Source organism: Quercus robur, chromosome 4, assembly GCF_932294415.1.
Source record: "Quercus robur chromosome 4, dhQueRobu3.1, whole genome shotgun sequence".
Classification (NCBI taxonomy): Eukaryota; Viridiplantae; Streptophyta; class Magnoliopsida; order Fagales; family Fagaceae; genus Quercus; species Quercus robur.
Window position 1 is genome coordinate 20,788,857 of NC_065537.1, and position 24,859 is coordinate 20,813,715.

The 24,859-nt window shown below is 40.9% G+C and overlaps 2 protein-coding genes and 1 long non-coding RNA gene across 7 annotated transcripts in view; all 3 read right to left on the reverse strand.

Moving 5' to 3' along the window:
- Positions 1 to 1,352: 1,352 nt before the first annotated feature.
- LOC126724386 (uncharacterized) lies at positions 1,353 to 2,280 on the reverse strand. Its single transcript, XR_007654959.1, has 2 exons — positions 2,046 to 2,280; positions 1,353 to 1,873 (listed from the first exon to the last, which is right to left on the reverse strand). It is a non-coding gene; the product is annotated as an uncharacterized LOC126724386 (long non-coding RNA).
- Positions 2,281 to 10,352: 8,072 nt separating this feature from the next.
- On the reverse strand, positions 10,353 to 11,801 carry LOC126721527 (uncharacterized). Its single transcript, XM_050424577.1, has one exon. The coding sequence runs from the start codon at positions 11,799 to 11,801 to the stop codon at positions 10,353 to 10,355; it is 1,449 nt and encodes a 482-aa protein (XP_050280534.1).
- A 7,030-nt stretch (positions 11,802 to 18,831) lies between these two features.
- Positions 18,832 to 24,859, reverse strand: part of LOC126720838 (probable caffeoyl-CoA O-methyltransferase At4g26220) — a 7,196-nt gene continuing 1,168 nt past the window's right edge. Inside the window, exons 3-10 of one of the 5 annotated variants that reach the window (XM_050423657.1) lie at positions 24,661 to 24,714; positions 23,372 to 23,455; positions 21,434 to 21,559; positions 20,164 to 20,231; positions 19,757 to 19,826; positions 19,569 to 19,634; positions 19,425 to 19,487; positions 18,832 to 19,319 (exon numbers count right to left, since the gene is read on the reverse strand). In XM_050423657.1, the coding sequence (XP_050279614.1) occupies positions 19,278 to 19,319; positions 19,425 to 19,487; positions 19,569 to 19,634; positions 19,757 to 19,826; positions 20,164 to 20,231; positions 21,434 to 21,559; positions 23,372 to 23,455; positions 24,661 to 24,714 (573 nt within the window). In that variant the 3' untranslated portion in view covers positions 18,832 to 19,277. Of the gene's footprint in view, positions 19,320 to 19,399; positions 19,488 to 19,568; positions 19,657 to 19,756; positions 19,827 to 20,163; positions 20,232 to 21,433; positions 21,560 to 23,371; positions 23,456 to 24,660; positions 24,715 to 24,859 lie in introns of those variants that run through there. The other 4 variants (XM_050423656.1, XM_050423655.1, XR_007653702.1 and 1 more) reach the window with 4 other exon arrangements.

Genomic DNA, 24,859 nt, shown 5'->3' on the forward strand with positions numbered 1-24,859 from the left:
TCAAAAAATTAGTTTTTCTTTTTCTTTTTTCATAAAAAGTTTTTAAAAATATTTCATAAACCAATATTTTTAGGACGTCCATTAACTTTTCCCTACAATAAGTATATACCCTCCTCTCACATCGTTAAGAGTGACAAAATCCAACACAATACGATACACACAACTGACTCATTCAATAAACATGTTGTGTTTGTGTCTAACTCACGTAACCTATCTAACCCATTTAAATTAATATTATTTTACCAATATACCCTTCAAAACTGTAGGGATATAAACATATTTTCTTTCCAAGTTGCATTCTCCCAAGCCACAACTGACTCATTCAATAAACATGTTGTGTTTGTGTCTAACTCACGAAACCTATCTAACCCATTTAACTTAATATTATTTTACCAATATGCCCTTCAAAACTGTAGGGATATAAACTTATTTTCTTTCCAAGTTGCATTCTCCCAAGCCCTATGGCCGCCTCTCATTCTTAAACCTCAATCTCACCTTATTTTCTAAGCCATCGTCACCCTTTTGTCACTGTGGTGCAAAGCCACTGTCGCCCTTTTCCTTCACTTCTCTCTATCACTCAAAGCCCTAGTTGCAATCGTCCTTTACTTTCATCTTTAAACTCTCTGCCACCATCGCGTCATCATTGTTGTCTTTTAATTTTACTTTTACCTTTATTTATTTATTTTTTTTTATGAGAACTTTTACCTTTATTTGTTTTCCTTAAATTAATTACTCAGATCTGACATTAATTATTATGGTTTATTTTGTTTGACATATTGTAATTGATTATTTGTGATATTAAGATATACTTTAATTTTGAATGATTATTTGTAATTTCAGTTACACTGTTAGTTTTGAATTATATATTTTTTTTAAAAAAAATTATTTGTTTGGTTTTTCATAATTCAGATCAATTGAATTAATACTAAAATTTGTATTTTTTTTTTTTCTTTTTGATAAAATTTGATAAACAGGTTGATATGACTAACCCATTTAATAAACAAGTCGTGTTAGGATTAAGGAATCCTAACCCGTTTAATAAACATGTTGAGTCAATGTCAATTCGTATAGTCGAATACTTATAAGTTGACATGATGAATTGTCACCCTTACACATAATAATTTGTGCCATTAATAATATGGGTAATTACACTAAACTCACCTGTGGTTTGGGCAAAAATCACTTTGTCTATCCGTGGTTTGAAAAGTATCACTTAACACACCTGAGGTATATTCTGTTTGTTTTCCATAACCCACCTCTGTTAAAATCAGGGGTAAATATGTATTTTTACTCAAATTTTATGTCTCTCTCCTCCCAAAACAAAAAATAGCACAAAAATGCAAGAGAAACAATATCAAAAAGTGGTATTGGTTTCTCTCTCAATTCACATAAATCTTGAACATGAAGAACATACCCAAAAAAATAAAACCCAGATCAACCTACACAAACCAAGATTGGCCAAGGTTATCGTCTCATCTCCATTGAGTAGACCCCTGATGGAGGCCTTGTGGGCCACCTTGTTGTCATCAAGAACAACAATGGCTACGGCCCTGATATGCCTCACTCGCAACTCTTTTTCAAGTATGTTATCCCCTACTTCTCTTCCTCTGGTTCTCTTATTTTTGAAAATGCACCTCTCAGCCGTTTGATGTTTCTTGATTTTTGTACAAGCATGAGACACAAGATCGATTAAGGGTCCATATTACTGATGCAAAGAAGCAGAGGTGGGAGGTACCGTACAGTATATTGCCTAGGGAGCAACCACTGCCATTAAAGCAGACGATTGGGAGGTCAAGGAAGAGCCCAGTAACAGTGTCTGAGTACTCAAGCTCTGAGCTCATTTTTACCTACACCTCAGACCCATTTGGGTTCGCTGTGAAGAGAAAATCAAATGGGCAAACCCTCTTCAATTCAAGCTCAGATAAATCAGACCCATTTGGCAATTTGGTGTTTAAAGACAAAAATTCAAGAATAGTTTGAAAAAAAGAACGAAGAAATTAAGAGAATCTAAAATGGTAATGTGTAGAGAGAGGAGTGGAACTAACCAGATTTGACATCTTGATGAGGCCTTCGAGGCGAGAGTCGTTCTTGATGTTGAGGTGGTGGAACTGGATGCGATCGAACCAAGGGTGAGTGCTCGCAGGCTCAAGAAGGTGCTTGATCTTGTCGCTACATACATCGAGAGCCAACACCTTGTGCGGTGTCTCCGCCATAAGCTTTTCGTAGAGGTGGGAGCCAATGAAACCACCAAATATTAATTTTCCCAAAACCCTCCCTTTTGATCTTGTTTCTCTTGCATTTTTGTGCTATTTTTTGTTTTGGGAGGAGAGAGACATAAAATTTGAACAAAAATACCTATTTACCCCTGATTTTAACTGGGATACGTTATTGAAAACAAACAGACCATACCTCAGGTGGGTTAAGTGATACTTTTCAAATCATGGGTGGGTAAAGTCATTTTTGCCCAAACTACAGGTGGTTTATATGTCATTACCCCTTAATAATATTATATAATTTTCTTAGTATAATACATGAAAGAAAACAGGTACATTATCAAGGATTTTAATAAGTTCTCATAAAATCTCACCAAGAATTTTATATGTGTAATTATTATGATACTCATATATAGATTTTTGACCCGTTCGGTTTTTTAATGATATGGATATGCTAATGGTCATACGGTCTAGTGACATTTATTCCCCTTAAGAAAACAAAAGTGACCTTTATTCCGATTGTAGGATTTAAATATGTAATGAAATCCTCTTATTTACACTTGAAATAAAATAAAATAAAATAATTGCCTAGACAAAATAGATAATTATTCTCTGAATCGATTACATCATCATCACCTAATTCGGATTCCATTATACATTATAAAATCAATTTGCTTTTAGTGTTACATGTTTTGACAGTTGAACTGGACTTAAGATCTCCAATTATTTTAATTACTAGTTATTAACCTGCACAATACAAAAGGAAGTCTATTAATAAATATTTGTACATATGTATTCATAAATAAAAAAGTTGAATCACAAGATTTATAGAAAGATGCAAATAACTGTAAAGTGGTGGGCTGTGCTAGTGGTGTTGGGCTGCTTTCTGCTGCACTAGGCCCAAGTTTTTCTGGATAAGGGAGTTGGGACCAGTCCAGCTGCAACTCAATTTGGTCCGGTTTGTGCGCAAACTATGCCTAGTTTGCCAGAAACGTGCTTGCGGCAGGCAGAGCTGTTTCAGACAAGTTGTGGCAGACAGACATAATAATAAAAATAAAATATCTGGCTACTTAGTAAGAAATGACCAAATGATCCCTAAACACAATCACAGTAATAATAATAACTTTTACAGAAAGAAAAGAACAGAACAAAAGAGAGTAAATAGTAATATGTATGGGTTAATCAGAAGATGAAGAAATCAACTTAAATCTGGTCCATGGGAGCAAAACCAGAGAGGAAAGAACGTTCCTTCTCAATGCAATTAATCTCTCAAGAGCAGTCCTACTGTGGAGATTAACTACCCTGAGGGAAAATGACCTAAATGGTTGATGCATAAAGGCCCCTTTTGGTTATAACAGAGAGCAGGATTTCGTGAGGGAGAGAGCGAATCAATCTACCGGTACATGCCTGCCATTCTAATTCTCACTTTATTTTCTTTCTGGTTGTTTTCTTTCTTCCCCTCCCACTCGTTTCTTTTCTATTTTTTGGTCACTCTTTTCGAATTCCTATTTCTTAGTTATGGTTCCCGTTGTTACACCGTTTTTTGTTCACGGCAAGATCCTCTTTTTATAGTGCCTGTCGTGACCGGATTTTACTGTTTTAGCCCTTAACCTCCTTTGTCTGGTCTGGGTGTACTAGCCGACCACCACTGATTTGTCTGTGTGCCACCCCCCATCACTAGACAAAGAAGGGTATTTTGTTTGTTTGTCTACTGTGGCACCCTTTCCTGCTATAGTCTGGGTTCTTTCTCTCTCCCTATTCCTCATAGCATGCACCTAGTGGTTCCAATTCAGCTTACTTCTTTTGGGTAGTAAGTCAACCCAGCAAGACACTTCCCCGAAAGAACCTGAGCCGGAACCTCAAAAATAGATTTTTCCCCTCTCCCCACTACCAAGCCATGCCCTCTGAATCTCTGACCCCTGACCTCACCATGCCCTGTATTGGTTAGGTACAGGTTGGTGGTGCCTGGGCCTTGTGCGTGCCTTCCTTCCATATGTGTCCAAAATCTGTCTGCTGTTCATTTGTCTGTCGTGGTCTGGAGGCTTGCCTGCATAGCCTGCCGTCCATTTTCTTTGACCTTTTATGTGAGCTGCTTTTCGATTTCCCGCTCCCTTGAGGAGCTAGGCTTTATTTGATACTGGGTTTTACATTTCTTTCGACCCATTTCTTGATTACCTTCATTTCTTGTCATATTACTCTATCACTCCTGCTGCAATGACTCAATCTTACTAGGCCTCTTTGGGCCAACCGTTTACTCTTTCCCCCAGTGGCTTTGTATGACCATTGGTTTTCCTACTTATGGACTCCTGTATCCTTTTGGGCATCCTTGGCCCACTTGCTTTTTTTGGACTTCCTTGGCCCTTTTACTAACTCTGCATTCCCATGGGCTTTTACTAACTTCATTGGGCTTCCCTGACCTAATTACTTTATTCTCATCCTTGGGGTTCATGGGCCTGCCATTAACCCCTTACTTTCTTTGTTTGCATTGCTTTAGGCCTGTAGTGGCTCTTTCTCACTTTTCTACATCATATACTGCCCATGGGTATGCTATTTCTCTCTTTCCGGGCTTCTTTAAGCCCATTTGCCTCTTCAAGGCCCATTTGTTTATTTCATGGGCCTGTGATCCATTATTCTTGCCGCTTGGGCCTAATGGTTTTGCCATCTGTTTGCCAATTCTTTGCTACCTTTGTTGTTGGGCTTTCTTCTTCCTACTTGGATTCTCACAAATGACCCTCAACATTTAGCCCCCTGAACATATGAAGCATTCTTGCGGTTCATATGTGAATAAAAGACCTTTTTGTCCTTTCTTCCTCTCTTCTTTCTTTTCCTTCGCAAGCCTTTTTAAACAGTGGACCCCTCCTCATATATATATATTTTTTCTTTTCCTGCTGTGAACAGTGTTGTCTCTTCGAATTTCCCAGTTTGGCAGTTATTTTTAAGCATAGCCGCCGCTTCATTAATTTCATCCCATTCTGATGGCTGACCCGTCGCCTTCCTTCGTGCCGTTATTAATGACCTGGGTATTTAAAGAGAAGTCCCTCTGCACTTTAAACACAAACTTCTTCTTTTCCAAGAACACATTCTCTTCGTCTCCCTTTCTTCACCGTCCTTTTCTTCTTAAACACTCATACCCATCTACTCCGATCAAGCCCTCTTACCATGGGGCCGATGAAAAGTCAAGGCTCTTCCCACCGTAAAGGGAAAGAAGTCGCTTTTGACCCTCCCGCTATACCTGATGTAGGCGAGGAGGTAGAGTATTCTGAGTTAGAGCATTCCGTTGGGGAAGAGACACAGCGCAACCCCGATAGTGAATGCGCCCTTTTGATCGATCCATGGTACAAAGTCCACCCTCATTTCCCAAAGATTCCCGGCGACTATGCACCGCCACCGCCAGGTCGCATGTGGCTCGCCCTTTGCCGGCGAAACCCCGATGTCTCTTGGGCCCCGTTGGCCTCCTTAATCCCTGATCTAGCCATTCGCCAAGGCATTTCACTCCCTGTGCCCATCTACTTCGAATTTGGGTTGGGTACTGCTTTGGGTTGGAGAGAATGGGTAGATAATGAGTTATCTGATGTGGGTTTCATGGGGTTGTTGCAATGAGCCGGTGTCCTGAAAGCCATCGTTTCATCTCGCTGCTTGTCCAACTTCCGGGACCTCTACAACCTTCGCCACTTGGTCCGACGGTGGTGTACCACCACCCATACCTTCTTTTTCTCCTGCGGCGAACTCATCGTTACCCTCGAAGACGTGGCCAATCAGTTACTTCTGCCTATGCTTGGCGATGCCGATCTTGCCACTCTAGAATTTTCTCCGGAAGAAGAGGCTATTGAGACGAATTGAAGAAGAGGATGGCTGGGAATGCCAAACTGTCATACTGGGTTAGTTCTTCTTCTAAATTTTCTGTAGCTACTCGCCGCGCGGCTTTTGTTGCTCTTTGTAAATTTGTTTTTGGGTCCCACCCCCAGTATGCCAAAAGCCCTTATACTTTCATTTAGCCATCAAAATATCTGCCGGGGTGAGCCCACCGTTGGCCCATATGTTCTTGGGGCATCTATATGTCTAGTTAGACATCCTACGGAGTGATGAGAGTCAGGCAAGATCCTGTCACATAGTTACCTCCTCCGTCCACTGTACTATTTTGCAACAGTTGTTATTCGAGCATTGCACCCAATATTTGGTAAAGTGTAGACTTGCTCGCTTTGCTAGAGAGAAGTACCACTCATGTCCAAGGGTAATTACTGATTTCTGCGGCAAATTTGAGTCTGATTTTCCGCTGGCTTTCCGTTGATCTGGCTTGAAGCCTATTGGTTATTCTATTGTTGAGTCTTTTGATGAAGGTGTTGGTTTTTCTTAGAGGGCTTATAGAAATTTGGGTGTAAATTACACATGCATAGATTCTGCCATGGGTTTGTTTGTCAATACTGTTGGGACTACTACTCCCTTGGTTGGTTTTAACGAGACAGGGATCACTTATTTGGCGGCCACTAACACCGGATGGTTGCCTTACTTAGCCGATGAAGGCCTCAGGTTCGTTCATTATCCTGCTAACCGAGTAAGAAGACAGTTTGAGTTAGATCAGGACATTCCCAATGATATTTTCTTCCTTATGGAGTCTCTTACTTCGGTTCGTCCCTTTCTGCGGCATACTGCCTTTGAATTCTAGAGACAGCGTTTCAGTGCAGTTACAGTTCCTGGTTCATTGAGGGAGGGCCTTTGTACTCCTCCCATGCACGGGTATTGGCAAGCGGTGATGACTTCATTCAAGAAAGAGCTGGTGGGTAGCCGCGGTTTCTCTTTTATTCCCTCTGATGGGCTCAGTATGGTCATTTCAATTAACCCTTGCTTGCTCCTACCTTCCAAGTATGTGTTGGCATATGCCAGGAAACAGAGCTGGTCAGCCATCTTCAAATGGGATGAGGAGAAAGAGGGGTGGTATTGGCATGCCGGCGATTATCCTCCAGGTTGGGAGAAGAAGGTTAAAGTGACAAACGTTTTTGCACCAAGTAAGAAAGCCCCTACCAAGTTTAAATCTGCTTGTAAATCCAAGCCTGCTACTCCACTGCCACCTACAGGTGCTCCCCTTGCCAACAGAACTCGAGGCAGCAAAAGGAAGACAACTCCTCATCTCGTGCTTGCTGTTGAGTAGAGGGTAAGTTATCTTTTAAAATACCTTTTGACTTTCTTGTGGCTAACCTTGCTAACTCCTTTTTTTTTTTTTTTTTTTTTTTTTTTGGTCTAAGCACAAGGAGGACTCGTCAGTCACCCGTCCCACTTTACTTGATGAGCCCGGGTCTGAGGTACATCTCTTTTCTTCTCTTCCTTTTCTTTTCTTCGCACATGCTTCCTCTGCCACATGTCTTTTGTCTGCGTCATGTAGTTAACAGTTCCTTTGGTCTTCACATCCGTATTTATATTCTTTTTTTTAGGAGGTGCCCGAACCTCTCTCCGTATATCGTCCTACTGCCGAGGAGATCTCTGCCTCCATGGGTGTACCCATGGAAGGCTTTTTTGATGGGACCGATGTGGCATTTGCAACACCTACTCCTTCTACCGCTGCGCATGAGGTTCCTGCCAAAACTCCTACCCCTCCCATCGAGCCGGTACCCAGAGAAGAGGGTACTCATACTGAGGGGGTTGGTGAGACCACACCTCTTTTCACCGAGACACCTGCTCCTTCAGAGAGAGCCATTTCTCCTGCTGCCGTTCAGACCAAGACTGCTTCCCCTGTTCTGCCACTTGTTATTTCCACCAATGACCCCTTCGCAGCTTTGTCCCAGGCTGCGAAGGACGGTTCTTTTCTGGTTGTTACTCCTTCCTCCATTCCCAGTTCCGCTACACGTGGTCCTGACACAGACTTATCATCTGAGGGGTCTGATGACATTCTTGAGGATCCTGATGATGCGCCTATCCAAAAGAAGAGGATTTCTGATTCTGACGAAGAGGAGAGTGCTCCACCCGAGCCTGAGTTTATGGGTATGTGTCTTCTCTTCTTTTCTGCTAAGTTCACTTTTTTTTTCTTCTTGTATGCATTTGCATTGCTCGTTGCTCCCTTTCATCTATATGCCTATCTCCCCTTTTGCAGAGACTTTTGAGGGGCCAGGAGTTGCAACAGACGTAGGGATGCCTGCTCCTGCCATACCTGTAGCGCCCATTCTTTCCGCACCTTCTGCACCTGTTTCTGCCGTACCCACTCACCTGTTTTTGCCGTACCTACGGTGCTTGTTTCTGCCGTACTCGCAGCCCCCATTCCTGCTGGCCCTGGTAAGTTTCCTTTCCCCTTTCCCTTCTCTTTCATTTTTCTTTGTGAGTCTTTTCTTCCTAGATCATGGCTTCTCATTTTGCCTTGTGTTTTCTTAATAGGTCCACTTCCTACTGCCCCTTTCCAGTTTGAGGTGGGCAGCAGTTCTGCCACCATCCCAGACCCTGCGAATGAAGCTACAGCCTTCTTCGCCCACTTTGATTAGCCTAAAGTTAATAACCTTGGCCCTGCAGACTTCTGGGCTTCTGGGCCTCCTTACGTGGATTTTCATGGCTTCCGAGTCCCCAAGGATTGTGTTTCCCACTTGGTGCTGGTCTACAGTAGTCGTGGTGATTTTATGCAGGGATTCTGTCTTGGCTGTTCTGCCAGGGAGCACTTCTTAAAGATGTTGGGGAGCGTGATGAACGACATTGAGCACAGCTTTGTTGACACCATCTCCACCAAGAGGATCCTGCAGTGGAGAGCCGTGATTCAAAAGCTTATCAGTGTGGGTTTCGCTGTGGGGTTTGTTCTGGATCATCTCCGTGAGGTTGCCTGAGCCTTTTTACGAGGAGAGTTCAGCCAGCTGTTGATGCTATTGATACCCGGATTGAGATTCTGAAGAAGGAGGTGGCAGACTTGGAGGGCCGTCGCGAGCGCCTTCTTTTTAGCATTGGTGGGCCTAGCGTTTTGGAGATCAGACTCTCATTTCCGGACTCCGTTGATGATGATATAGTTCCCTTCTTTTTTGTTTTCCTTCTTTTATTACTTCATCTAGAACACTTATATGTTTCCTATAGCACTTATTTGGTGTGTGTTTGCCATAGTTTGGGTTTGTAATTATGATGCTACACTCTGCTTCTACTTTTACTGTTGCTATGACATAGAGTGCTAATACTTCGTACTTTTTCATTTCATATTCATGAAAGCACGTTACAATTTTGTCTTGTGACATAGTCACTTGAAGGAAAGAAAAGGTAAAGGAAACATAAAGGCTTTTAACAAGACAAAAGAAAGGGACAACCACCTAACTCTTTTCCTTAGGCATAATAAAGTTTCAGTCACTTCCCATTGATGGGATCCATTAAGTCTCTACCATCCATTTGAGTCAGACGGTAATATCCACTTTGATGCGCTTCCCTTATCACAAGGGGTCTTTCCCACTTCGGTGCAAACTTAGATGGTCCTGCCATGCCTCGCCTGACATAGTCTGCTACCTTTAACATAAGTTGTCCTTCTACGAACACTTTCTCTTTGGTCATCCTGCCATAGGCTTCAGTCATCTTTTGTCTGTATCTACGGCTGTGCTCTTGGACTTTTTCTCTCTTTTCATCAAGTCCTTCTAAATCTTCGCACATTTCTGCCGCAAAGACTTCTCCTTCCTTTTCTTTTTCTTGCATCTGCATGACTCTCAGGGACAGAGTCATTATTTCTGCTGGGCTTACTACCTCAGTTCCGTAGACTAAAGAAAAAGGTGAGAAGCCTGTGGCTGACTTTGGTGAATTTCTATAAACCCAAAGAGCGTCTGGCAGGTGCGTCGCCTATCCTCCCGTATACTCTTGGCTCATCTTACTGATAATCTTTATGAGAGTTTTGTTTGTTGTTTCTGCTTGCCCATTCCCTTGAGGGTAATAAGGCGATGACCGGTGGTGCTTGACTTGGTAGAACTCTAGCATCTTCCTTACATCACTGTTGACAAATGGTGTGCCATTGTCACTGATGATCTTGTGGGGCACCCCAAACCTTACAATTATATTTTCTTTGATGAAATTTGTCACTGCTCCTCCTGTGGTCTTACGGAGTGGTACTGCCTCTGCCCACTTAGTAAAATACTCTATAGCCACTAATATCCATATGTATCCACGTGATGGTGGGTTAACTAGTCCCACTAAATCTAGCCTCTAAGTGTGGAAGGGCCATGGGGTGACCATGCTATGTAAATTCTGTGGATGGGTGTGAATCAAGTTGGCTTGTACTTGACAACTGTGGCACGTTTTCACAAATTCTGCTGTATCTCTTTTCATGGTAGGCCAATAGTAGCCCATCTGCAGCAAGCATCTGTAGAGCTTTTTCTTCCCCTGGTGTTCCCTACATTCTCCTGAATGTACTTCTTTTATCATTTCTTTTGCTTCTTCAGGGCCCAAACACCTCAAAGGGTCCCCATCGTACCCTTTTTTGAAAATGACCATATTATGCAAAAAGTAACGTGTTGCCAACCTCTTAAGCTTGTATCTTTCACTATGCTTTTGTGGCAGGATGCCTTCTGTTAGGTACTGTATGAAAGGGCTTCTCCAATCTTCGCTGATGAACACATCGAAACTTTCATCTCTATTTGCCGCAAGCTGGCAGGTCCCACACTGGGTTTGGACTTGATCTGCATATTTACCCATACTTAGCCAGTAGAAGCCTGTACTTTGAAGTCTACGGTAAAGGCTGACCTCCCCGCAAGATCCGCAAGTCTTGTCGTGTACTTCTTTCAATTTTCTCTGGGCCTCCTCCTGCCCCACGCATCTGAACAAGACCCCACCTGGCATCCTGCGGTACAACTCTTCTCTCACCAGGGCGTAGTCTTTTAGTATTTTTAATTCTGCGGCATCTTCTCCCCTCATCAAGACTTCCCTTATGGGGATCCGCCAATCCCCTTTGCACTGTTCCTCTCGGAACCTTTCCTTCAACACCTCAATGATGAATTCTTCCCTTTTGCTGACTTCTATCCTAGTGCTATCCCCTTCGAAAATTATTTGTGACCCTAGTGCGGCTAATGCGTTCGCAAACCGGTTTTCATTCCTTAGAGCATGCTCTATTTCGAAAGTTGAAAATTTTTCTTCCATCCTCTGGGCCATTGCTCTGTATGGGGCTAGACTAGGCTCTTTTAAGGAGAAGCTTCCCTTGGTCTGGTAGACGACTAGGTTCGAATCTCCTAATACTCTCAAATGTTTGATTCTCATTTCGAGAGCCGTGGCTAGCCCAGTTAGGTAGGCTTCGTATTTTGTGGTATTGTTTGAACATGGGAATTCTAGTTTGAACGATAGCGCCACTGCCTTGTCTTCTTCATGGTACAAAACTACTCCCACCCCTCTAAACTGGGTAGTAGAAGACCCATCAAATTCCATTACCCATTGTTCTCTGACCTCTTCTGTCATGGCTACTTCCCCTAGAACTTCATCATCCAGCGGGAATTCTTCTTCTCCTGGAAACTGTGCTAATAGATCCTCTATAGCCTGGCTTTTCACCGCCCTAGGTGTCCCCATTCTCAAGTCGTACTGTGACAATTGCAACAACCACTGGGATATTCTGCCAGAGAGGATCTGTTGTTGTAACAAAGCTTTGATAGCATGGGACTTGGTCATCAACCATACTTCGTAGGCCAAGAAATAATGGCGCAACCTCTACGAAGCATATACAATGGCCAGGCATGCCCTCTCCGCCCTTGGATAACGAGTTTCTGCATCTTTTAAGGCACAACTGATGTAGTACACTGGCTGCTCAATGCCACCTCCATCCTCTTGGGCGATTAATGCACCAATGGCATATGAGTTGGTGGCTAAGTAAAGTAGCAATGGTTTTTTATGGATAGGGGCCTGCACCGTGGGGAGGTTTATCATTATCTACTGTAGCCTTTTGAAGGCCGTCTGCTATGCTTCCCCCCACTCAAAACTTTACCCCTTCTTGAGCAACTTGGTGAAAGCAGAAGTGATTGATGCCAACCCAGGGATGAATCTCCGGATATATGAGACTTTTCCTAAGAAACTCTTAAATTCTTTTACCGTGACCGGAGGTCTCATAGTTACTATAGTCGTGGCTTTGGCCAGGTCCACATCTATCCCCTTGTTGTGAACCAGGAAACCCAAGAATTTCCCAGAGGACACCCCAAATGCGCACTTGAGGGGGTTCATTCTTAACTTTAAGGCTCTGCATCTTTCGAATACCATTTTCAACACGTAGAAGTACTCTTCTCTCCTCTTTGATTTAACCATTATGTCATCCACATAGTCCTCTAGTTCCTGGTGCATCATGTCGTGAAATATGACCGTCATTGCTCGTTGATAAGTTGCACTTGCATTTTTTAACCCGAAGGGCATCACAGTGTAGTAGAAATTGCCCATAAGTGTTCTGAAAGCAGTTTTCTCCGCATCCTTTGGTGCCATCCTGATCTGATTGTATCTACTGAACCCATCCATGAACGAAAACATGGCGCTTCCTGCCGTAGAATCTATTAGTAAATTCATGTTTAGCAATGGGAACTCGTCCTTTGGACAGGCTTTGTTGAGATTTCTGAAATTTACACAACATCTTATCTGGCCGTTCTTCTTCTTTACTGGTACTATGTTGGATAGCTAGCGAGGATATTGAATAGGCTTGATGAATCCTGCAACTAGCAATTTCTGTACTTCTTTGACTGTCTGCCTTTCTATTTTTGTGTGAGATATCCTGGTAGGCTGGGCCACTGGCTTGGCCTCTGGGTTTACATTTAATGTATGCGCAACTAGCCCAGGGTCTAATCCTGGCATTTCACTGTAGTCCCACGGGAAAACGTCTTTGAACTCTTTCAACAGTAGTACCAGTTCTGACTTCTCCTTTTTTGTCAAACTTGCACTAATTGAGATAGGCCTTGGTTCTTGTGAACCAGACCCTAGGTCAACTTCTTTCAATTCTTCTTTTGCCACAACATGTGCATCTTTTTCTGCCACAACTTCCCTGTCATTTTCTTCCTCTTTTCCTAAATTTTCTTGAGCGACACAACACGCTAAACTCCCGTGCTGCCATTCTTAGGTGGGGCCCGCTTGCATCTCATTCGTGGGCCCCACGTGCCTTCATAACTTATACACAGTCCTGCCATCAAGGCCTCGAACCCTGATGCATTGGGGTGTGTTATCTGATTCTACGGCAAGTGCTTCTTTTCTTTTCTTCTTTCATGCCAGCAACTCTCTTAGATCAGGTTTTGGGTCACTTTGGACGTCTTCCCACTTAGGTACGAAGGTCCTTCATGGCTTTGAAACTGAGCTTTCCCCAAATGGAGCCCATTGGTCGTAAAACATAGTTTCCACTAGGTGAGCTTCTGCTTGCTCGAATGGCGAGGGGTTTGCAGCTATACGTATCATCTTGCCATTCAATCTCCCTTTCACACACTGGTGATAAGTGGACAGGACCAATCGGTGTTTGTGTAACCAGGGCCTTTCCAAAAGCACATGATAGGATATTTCCGTTCTGACCCCATGGAAATAAGCTAAAGAAGTTATAAGGCCTACTTTCAACCACAACTAGATGTGGCTTGCGGTGTACTCGCCCTTTCCGCCGAACCCTATTACTTCCATTGGGCATCCTTGGATCTTTCTTTTTGAAATTCCTGCCGCTTGCAAGGTGCTCAATGGAATGAGGTTTATGGAAGCACATGTATCTATCAAGGCCCTCTTGATGGGGATTCGGTTTATGGATGCTACCAAACAAAGAGGCCTCCTGTGATTTGGGTGTCCCACCTCCATATCCTCATTGCTAAAAGTGATCTCTGTCAATTCCTGTAAGAGGGCTCTGTCATCTGGGATTTCGGCTGATAAGCACTTTACTCCTACCCCAGAGGCGATACTCACCAAAGCCTCTGTGGCTATCTTTCTTTCCTTTGCTGTGAGTCCCAATTGGTCAAACAAATTTTTGAATTTGACACTTTGCTGTAGAGTGGTAATCACTGCGGCAGGCAGGGCCAGGTTCTCCTCCTCGTCCTCCTCTGGGTTTGTGCATATTACCACTGTTGCTACACCCTTTCCCTTGTGATTCGGGAGTGGGTTTCTTTGGACCTCTTGCTGGGTTAACTCCAGTGTCCCTTCTTTAGTCCTACGGTGCACCAATCTGTGAGCGCCCAGCATTCTGCGGTGGGATGTTGTACATAGTTGTGCAGGCGGCAGAAGCGAGGGTCTCTTCTTTCTTCCTCCGTGGGTTCTTTGGAAACTTGGTTGGGTTTAAAGATTCCGTCTGCTATCCATTTTTCTAGCAGCACATCTAGTTCCTTAAGAGTACACGGTATGGGTGGGGGCGTATCATATTTCCTCCCTTCGGTTTTCCTTCTCCGCTCTTCGGTGGATACCGCCATAGCCTGCGGGGCGTTTCTTTTGTCTGAGCTTGGTTTTATGGACTGGGCCGTTTTCCTGGCTTTCTGCAACAGCTGTGCAAACTGGGAAATTTCTAGATTTTCCAGGACTGCTCTGAATTCCCGAATCATGTTAGTCATACACATTTCTACTAAGGTTCTTTCTTCACAATGGTCATAGCAGTCAAGTGCTATATCTCTGAACCTCTTGATGTATTCCATCAAATTTTCGCCATTCCTTTGCTTGGTCGCTTGCAGGGTTGCAAGCGTTACTGTTTCCTCTTCATGTAAGTACTTAGTGCAAAATACATCCACCATGTCATCCCAAGTTGGGATCGATCCTGGTTTTAGGCCGATGTACCAGGTGTATGCCTGGTCACACAATGACTTTGAAAATTCTCGAAGACATAAGTCTTCGTCTGCAGCGTAAGGGCCAAGGGTATCAATAAACTTGCTCACGTGCTCAACTGCACTTCCCTTCTTGCCATCGTATTGTGCAAAGGCCCTTGGCTCATACCTCTCGGGATATGGTTTGTTGAGTACCTTTAGTGGGTAAGGAGGCCTTCGTGTGTAAAACCTCTCCTTAGGTGTTCTGGCTCTCTCTTGTTCCAGGAGAGCCGCTACTTCAGCCATAGTAATGAAACGCTATTCTACATTCCGTGGGACACCTCCTGCTAGTGTCTTTTCTCTGTCTGTCGCATGCTCTAGGTCATGCTGGCTCCCTTTCTCCCTCGTCTTGTCTGCTTTTAGTTGTCGGATTTCTTCCATCATTTGTTGCTGCAATGATTGCAATACTTCAATAAAAATACTGACATTGTCCATGGGGATTCTTGGCTGTGGCTGAGGATCAACCCTCGTTCTGTTGGCACCTTCCGTTTGGTTAGGCTGCTGTTGGTGAGGCGTTGTTGGCCTAGACTCTACTTAAGAGGGCACGACACTCATATTTTGTGTCGTTCTGGACTTTGGTGGCATTGTTTGTGAAGGATTCTGTGTTTTCACCCCTATCTGTTTCCCAACTCCCTAGTGAAGTCGCCAATTATAAAGTGATGGGCTGTGCTAGTGGTGTTGGGCTGCTTCCTACTGCACTAGGCCCAAGTTTTTCTGGATAAGGGAGTTGGGACCAGTCCAGCTGCAACTCAATTTGGTCCGGCTTGTGCGAAAACTATGCCTGGTTTGCCAGGAATGTGCTTACGGCAGGCAGAGCTATTTCAGACAAGTTGTGGCAGACAGACATAATAATAAAAATAAAATATCTGGCTACATAGTAGGAAATGACCAAATGATCCCCAAACACAATCACAGTAATAATAATCACTTTTACAGAAAGAAAAGAACAAAACAAAATGGAGTAAATAGTAATATGTATGGGTTAATCAGAAGATGAAGAAATCAACTTAAATCTGGTCCGCAGGAGCAAAACCAGAAAGGAAAGAACGTTCCTTCTCAACGTAATTAATCTCTCAGGAACAGTCTTATCGTGGAGATTAACTACCCTGAGGAAAACAGACCTGAATGGTTGATGCACAGAGGCCCCTTTTGGTTTTCACAGAGAGCAGGATTTCGTGAGAGAGAGAGAGGGAATCAATCTACCGATGCATGTCTGCCGTTCTAATTCTCACTTTATTTTCTTTCTGGTTGTTTTCTTTCTTTCCCTCCCACTCGTTTCTTTTCTATTTTCTGGTCTCTCTTTTCGAATTCCTATTTCTTAGTTATGGTTCCCGTTGTTACTCCATTTTTTGTTCACGACAAGATCCTCTTTTTATAGTGCTTGCTGTGACCAGATTTTACTGTTTTAGCCCTTAACCTCCTGTGTCTGGTCTGGGTGTACTAGCCGACTACCACTGATTCGTCTGTGTGCCACCCCCCATCACTAGACAAAGAAGGGTATTTTGTTTGTTTGTCCGCCGTGGCACCATTTCTTGCTACGGTATGGGTTCTTTCTATCTCCCTATCCCTCATGGCATGCACCTAGTGGTTCCAACTCAGCTTGCTTCTTTTGGGTAGTAAGTCATCTTAGCAGGACACTTCCCCGAAAGAACCTGAGCTAGAACCTCAAAAATAGATTTTTCCCCTCTCCCCACCACCAAACCATGCCCTCTGAATCTCTGACCTCTGACCTCACCATGCCCTGTATTGGCTGGGTACAGGCTGGGGGTGTCTGGGCCTTGCGCGTGCCTTCCTTCCATATGTGTCCAAAATCTGCATGTTGGTCATTCGTCTACCGTGGTCTAGAGGCTTGCTTGCATAGCCTGCCATCCATTTTCTTTGACCTTTTATGTGAGCTGCTTTTCGATTTCCCACTCCCCGGAGGAGATGGGCTTTATTTAATACTGGGTTTTACATTTCTTTCGGCCCATTTCTTGATTATCCTCATTTCCTGCCGTATTACTCTGTCACTCCTGCTGCAATAACTCAATCCTGTTGGGCCTCTTTGGCCCAGCCGTTTACTCTTTCTCCCAGTGGCTTGGTATGGCCATTGGTTTTCCTACTTATGGGCTCCTGTGTCCCTTTGGGTATCCTTAGCCCACTTGCTTTCTTTGGGTTTTCTTGGCCCTTTTACTAACTTTGCATTCCCATGAGCTTTTACTAACTTCATTGGGCTTCCTTGGCCTAATTACCTTATTCTCATCCTTGGGGTTCATGGACCTGCCATTAACCCCTTACTTTCTTTGTTTGCATTACTTTGGGTCTACGGTGACCCTTTCTTACTTTTCTACATCATATACTGCCCATGGGTATCCTATTTCTCTTTTTCCGGGCTTCTTTAAGCCTACTTGCCTCTTCAAGGCCCATTTGTTTATTTCATGGGCCTGTTATCCATTATTCCTGCCGCTTGGGCCTAATGGTTTTGCCATCTGTTTGCCAATTCTTTGCTGCCCTTGTCGTTGGGCTTTCTTCTTCCTACTTGGATTCTCACAAATGACCCTCAACAATAACTAAATGGGATGTCTCACTTACATTCCAAAATCCCCCCAAATTTTCAATAGCCAATGCAAACAAATTTGATGGAAGCATAGATCCAAAACAAAAATTTGAATAAATACATTAATTAGATTGGTAAAGTTGAAGGGGCTAGACCGAGAGCAAGCTCATCATGCCTTCTCCTATCTAACACTTAGGTATCACAAAAAAAAAAGTATCACACTGAGGATTTTGGAGACCATCAAGCAAAAAGTCCAACGAGACCTCTTCTGAATTTCTCATGAGATGGAGGGAAAAAGCCTCAAGAATAATCTCCATTAATAGTTAATACTCATTCAGCGGACTAATTTAATGAATTCATTAGGCAATTCCCTTACAACTCTTTACATAACTAATTATAAATTTTCACAACTACACTCTAAATTGTAATCAATTTTCCTCCCACTAACTAATCCCCTCTTGCTTCAGTGGTTAATATGAAAATGATTAATCGTACAAATAAATCGCATAATCCACAAAATCAGTCTAATTATTTCAAAAAATTGAAGTTATGGAGATGTAGATGGTCGAGTAAGATCCGACAGGCCAAAAAAGTTGTCCAAATTTAGGATGGGAAATTTTAGATTGAACATATGCTTTAATATTCCTTCAATATAATACCTGTAAGATGCTTAACACCTTCTCAGACACACACACACAGATATATATATATATATATATATATATATATAAACTCTTGAATCAATCTATATGATTTGAAGATATTTATTACCTAATTCGTAGGATATGTACTTTGAAGTTTAAACCCTCCTAAACCTATTAAGTGACCAATCACTAATTCACTATAGAAGAACCCAATATGCGATGACAACTCTATTTCCTTTAAACGGTGTACTCACCCAAGGTCGATCCTAAGTTGGACCTAACATTTAGCATCATAAAATCATAATTCATAACTTACTCTATATTCTTTGAACTACCAGTTCATAACTTGTACATCCTCCACATAATCTTCCATTCAATCCCTTGTAACCCATATCTATAGATTAATGTCCACCAAGATAATCCAAAAGTAGTTTTGAATTGTGCAGAAAAAGTTAGATTAAAACCGAAAAGGTTCCACAAATGTATATAAGCATCAAATAGTTTGCTATTTGGGAAAAACCAGCATATAATCCACAACTCATGAATTGATTCTTCATTGCATGATTAATCATTCCTTCTATTAAGTTCAGTAAATCATGAAGCTATCTAAATGATGGTTGCATCATAATCTATTACTAATTTACTCAATCAGCAGGAACTTAATTTATATTAAGAGATCATATCATTTTAACATCATATTCAAACTTGGATTGCCAGTCATGCACAAAGTATATCTTCAATACTGTAAAATTTTGCCAACTTAGGTCTCAAGACTTTTTCAAGCAGTTGGGTCCCTTAAACCCTACCTTGCTATACCCCTACAATTGTTACACACCCACAAAATTGGGGGGAAATTAGGTTGTCTGGTCTTCTAATGATGTTCTCTCACACTAAAAGAGACTAGGGCACCCAACTTATACAATCAAGGCTGAATAAATAAATCAAAGCTCAAGCCCAAGTACTAGTTATAGCTACAAGAAGAAATAATAAAGATTATGCCCTTAACAAAAATCAGCTTAATCTGCAAATCATAGCCTCCAAGAGCCAAGTAGCCTCCAAGAGCTATGCAGAAACATCCTGAGCCTCAACTATCCCACAGAAACCGATGAATATGGATACTTTCTGAAAATTTGACAACAAAATCTCACTTGCACAGGACTTATGCTTTGGTTTGAGGTCATCTCTTTCGACATATTGTCATGCCATCTCCAATAGGTACCTAAAGCTCCAAAAAGTTTAAGGTTATAGATCAATTCAGAAGAGTCTCACAGAATTTGTCAAAACATAGGCAAAAATTACCATCCCCTACCATACTGATGCTTACACGTTTGTCCTCCAGCAGACGTTTGTTGAAATTTCTAATGCTAACAGTCTTCACGTCATTTACCTTCTCAAGATATATTAAAAAAAAGAAAGAATCAATTTCATTTCAAATGGACAAAACATACAAATAAAGTAATTGATTTACCATTGGGTCACAAACTTTTCCATGCCAAAGGACATTATCAATCACGATGAGACCCCCAACCTTCACCTGCAAACTAAATCCTCACCAACTGCTTGCAGGATAATGAATGGGCAAATTTGTTCAAATAATCAAAAGGAACAGGAAAATGGATTTAGAACAGATTAATTCAACATGATATTTACTCTTACCAGTTGAAGTAGCAATTCAAAGTACTCTTGATTCTTCCTCTTCTCCGCATCAACAAACGCAAAATCATAGCTGATTAAAAAAAAGGAAATAGGTGTAAATGTTGATTTATTATTTTTGTCCCTCACAAATTGGGGAAAAAGTCAGAAACTTCTGCACACGAGGAAAAGTTCATTTTAGGGCGCAAAGCAATAAGGTAGTAGCACTTCAAATGCAAGGATGAAAATGTTCACATTATTTGGACTCAATCCTTAGCACAAATTGCTGTATTGTGAACATGTAACACATGTAGAAGAGTTGAGAAATGAGAACTACTATTCGTTTGAACTAGAACCCCTATAATCAAAATAAACATTAACAAAAAGCTGTTTGTGAAAAATGTATAATTGTGCACTGCTACTTCATTTACCTGCAAGCTTCGCCATTCAGAATCAGTGATTTTAGGACATCAGCGGCAAGTCCATATTTTACATCCACCTGATGCAAACCAATTGTTTCAGAAGTCATTAAAAGGAGCAGGAGTATAAGAAATATTAATGAGAGAAACATCGGATACATATGCAGTCCACAAATCTAAGAGGCAAAACAATGAGGAACTATCCTAGTACACGGAGTGCACACACAAGAACAGCAAAGGAAACAAAGGGAGAAAAACTTAAACTTCTGAAAATAAGTCATCTAAAAAGTCCATGAAGTAGTCATGGAGAAATTATAGGAATTGAAAGTCCAGTTGTATAACATCTTGAGAAAAAGAAACTTGAGATGTGGTAAGGGTAACTTCTTTCCCTCAAAAGTACAAAGATTCCACTCTTTCCAAAGACAACACATGAGGCATGAAAGAGCTGTTGTCCAAAGTTTCCCACTCCTATGATTGCCTAACTTCCCCTTCCAAGAAGCCAACATAGCAATTATTGAATTGGGCATTAGCCAAGTAACACCAAATAGACATAATGATAAGTCCCACAACTCCTTAGCAATAATACAATGAAGAAGAAGATGATCCACGGACTCCCCATTTAATTTATACATACAGCACCAATCCACAATTATAACTTCACTTTTTATCCAATTATCCGCTGTCAATATTTTCCTTAGTGGTTCAGTTCATGTGAAGAAAGCAACTCTAGGTGGAGCTCTAACTTTTGAAATGCTCCTCAAGGAACAGGGGTAACTCTTGCAACCCCTAATATTAGCATTCCATGATAACTTCTGACGTGAAATCCATGCTTGAGTGCCGAGGGCCACACCAATGTACCAGTTCCTGCCTGGTCAATTTTGAACTGTATAGAGGTCATCTTAAAAATATTCCAAAATTTCATCCACCTAATCTTGAGCTTCTCTAATAAAATTGGATTCCAATGCAACTCACCATTAACCCACTCCATTGCTACAAGGGCATCTCTTCTCTAGCAAACTTGTACAACTCAGGGCATTTATCCTTGAAAGTTCCATTGCTAGTCCAATGATCATTACAAAAATGTATTACTTCTTAAGAAGTATTATGAGCTTTTGCAGTGTATATGATGTGGGTTTAGTAGGCATCCATTAGCACAAGGTAGTACGCTTAGCAGATGTATAAACTTTTGAGACAAACTAAATAAGGTAAGTCCTTATAATTGCAAGAACCAAGCACTTATAGATGCTAATACTAGCAAAGATAAAAGAGATAAAAATACTACCTTGTGCAAAACACCAGCTCGTTCATAATACTTCTTTGCAACCTCAAGAGCCTTAGCATCTCTTTCGCAGGCAACCAAACGACCTGATTCTGGTAGGACTAATGCAACAGCCAATGATGAGTATCCCTGAATAAATTAAAAGAAATATATATATAATCCTAAGAAGATGGTAAGTTGCTACTTCATTAAATTCACAATAAAATAAACTTTTTACTGCATGGTAAGAGGTGAACTGCACAGTAGAACAAGAAAGAGAACGTGAAATTCAAAGCCAGAATACAATAAAATTGTCAAATCACTTGAACCCGATTTGATTATTGAATCCAGATTTATTTAAACTGTCATTACTATGATTAACGTGTAAACCAAGAGAATTTGTGTTTAGACGTTTAACCACTTTAGGTGTAAATCAAAAGAATGTTACTTAGATTTTTACCTAACCAAGGTGTAAATCAAGAAAAATTTATTTAGATTTAACCAGCCAAGGTGTAAATTAAGAAAATATTTATGTTTTGATTTTTAACCAACTGCACTGTAAATCATGAGAATTAGTTATAAAAGCAAAATTCTTCTCAAGGCCCTAATTAGTCCCATTGACATAAGTAATAGCAAGGCAAGGAGATATTTGGCCCCTCTCACAGTAAACCAGTATGGCCTCCTCCTCCAAGAGCCTACCCAGCACGTTCTCAACAAGCCATCCGTTAGGTAAGATAAATTTTGAACTATTTTGGTGTTTTACTGCACAAAGATGATGTCTTGCCTTTTTTTTTTTTCAATGTCATGGAGGTTGGGCATGTGATGGCAAGTGCCTTGACTGCCTTCCACCAAAAGCGACATAAGTCAGCCTCTCTAAAAAAAATTGGGGGAAAGATTGCCTACTATGAACTCTCCTAGACCCAGAAAAGTAGGAGTTTTGTGCACCGGGTAAGACCCATGTGATGTCATAATTTTTTTAGAATGGATTTTATGGGTAGGAACTTTGAATTGTGACCTTGATCTTGAAAATTACTTTATAAATTTTTTGCGTAAAAAGTGTTTGTGAAAATTCCTAGCTGAAAGTTTCCTTTGAAGTTTAGGTCTTTTGCTTGTCTCATCCTTTACCAATTTGTCTGCACTTGCCATAGGGAGTTAACCCTTTCATTGCTCATGCCCCGGAGATGGGCAGCAAGGGCCAATTTGATTCCCCTCCCTTGCCATCCTAGGTCCATTTAGGTAGGCCAAATACAACCTTTGGGTCTCACCCCACATACATTCTCTTCTTTTTCTAATACACTCATTTTCATCACTCAATAAACGTAGAACCAATTCATATCATCAAATCAACTTGCTATCATAGTGTTAGTTTGAATATGTTAAGTAGTTACTGGAGAATAGCATAGTGTAACATTGCAGTTATGCAGAGGTCAAATTGAAGAAGTAACTTCAGTATTAAGTGCAAAAGCCCCTGATCATCTTTGCTCATTAAAAGAGCTCCATACTTTTCCTCTAATTTCTAGGTTAAAGAAGGGCTTTAATGTGTGATACGAATATACATGCTAATTGAGGTTTTGGATAAGAATAGAGAATAATTTCAACCTTCTATTTCACCACACATATGCCGCATGTCAGCATATGCAACTCTGTTTCAAATTCTTGAGTGCATAAAGTGCAGATATTTCATTTCATTACTTGACATTGGAGTACCTTGATAGGTACAAGTAACAAAGTAGGCGAGAGAAATCAGAAATCAAAGGAGCTGATCTTCTGGTGCTTACTTTTTCACAAGATGAGGATGAGATATGCCAACAAAAACTTGCATAATCAGAAGAAAAACAACAAGTTGTCTGTTCAACTAAAGCAGTTAATCTTTTTTATAAGCTTTTTTTAGCTCTTTTATATATATATATATATATATATATATATATATATATAAGTTAAATTTCAGTGAAAAATACATACAGTGTAAACACCAACTTCAATACACCGCTCCGCCATAAGAATCTGCACAAGCATTGCAAGTAGCTGTGCCTGATCAGGAGACACCTATTAAGAGTACAATACACTGTCAACTTTCATGTACACACACATTAAGGAATGAAAACCATGACTTCAGACATTCCATACAACATTAGACTGATAAAAATTAGTTTATGCTATGAACTTGATGCCTTAAAGATCTAATCCATATATATAAATATTTATTTTACAAGTATAAATGATACATCTATGTGTGTGTGTGTATTTATGGTGAATCACTATTGTTAAAATATTGGTTAAATGATTAAATTCACCATTTCCTATTAGCTTTAGCTTTTGGAACAATAAGTATTTATCATGGTACAAAGCAGGCCATCCTGCGTTCAAACCCCATCATATTGTTTAAATAATTAAATTCACAATTTCCTATCAGCTCAAGCTTACGGGGCAACATTTAATTTATCGTTTAAGTTTCCTTGAACAAGATATTTGTAAATAATAATCAGGGATTGAGATAATGATGAAACACAACATAAATCACACCAAACTAAAGAAGGTACATCACATTCTACAATACATATGCAGTAGTTCAACATTCATCACATCCCGTAACAGAGGCACATTATTGAGGCATTAGGATAAGGTACTCTTGACCAACAAATCTTCATATTGAGTATTATCATATCAGACAAGTTTTTGGAAATAAACTTGTTCTATAACAAATGGAGACTAATAATTTCCTGTCAAATTATAACGGTTGGAGAACCGTTGTCTTTTTTGATCTTGATTGAGAAGACTGTGCGGGGGCCATTATTAACCCAATTGTGATTTTTTCTTTTTTTGGATAGGCATTAAGCCAATTATGAATGTTAAACCATTAACATAAAAATGTGTTTAAGAAACTTTCACACGCGCACGCACACAAAAAGGAAAAGAAACTTGAAGGAAGATCTTGAAATATCAAAAAAATAGCAGTGCAAGTTATTAAAAGTAATAATCTTTGAAAGAATCACTTGGACATACACAACACATATAATGCACACAGGAAGCATAAGCACACATGCACGCTCACACACACACACACACACACACACACAAATGTGCCTTCTGTGCAGAAAATTGAGCAGTTGACAGGAAGTTAATGAACACAAAATCAGGCTGCTGCCCATGCCAATGAAATTCAAAAATGGAGCAACAAGAAAAGCCAGAAGCTTCTACATGCGCACAATGTACAAATAAAACATACAGAGGAAGGAAGAAATAATAAATACCTGCATCTGACTACCACGCAAAGAGGCAGTCTCTTCTCGAAGTTGCCTTAGAATCTGAAAAATAAAACATCATTCAGAATCACAAAAGGTAAACATCAAATAACTAATCAATAAATGGTTATCTATATATTTAAAATATATAACAAACTATCTCTTAGTAGTAAATTTTATTGGAAAAAATAGGAAATAAATTCACTAC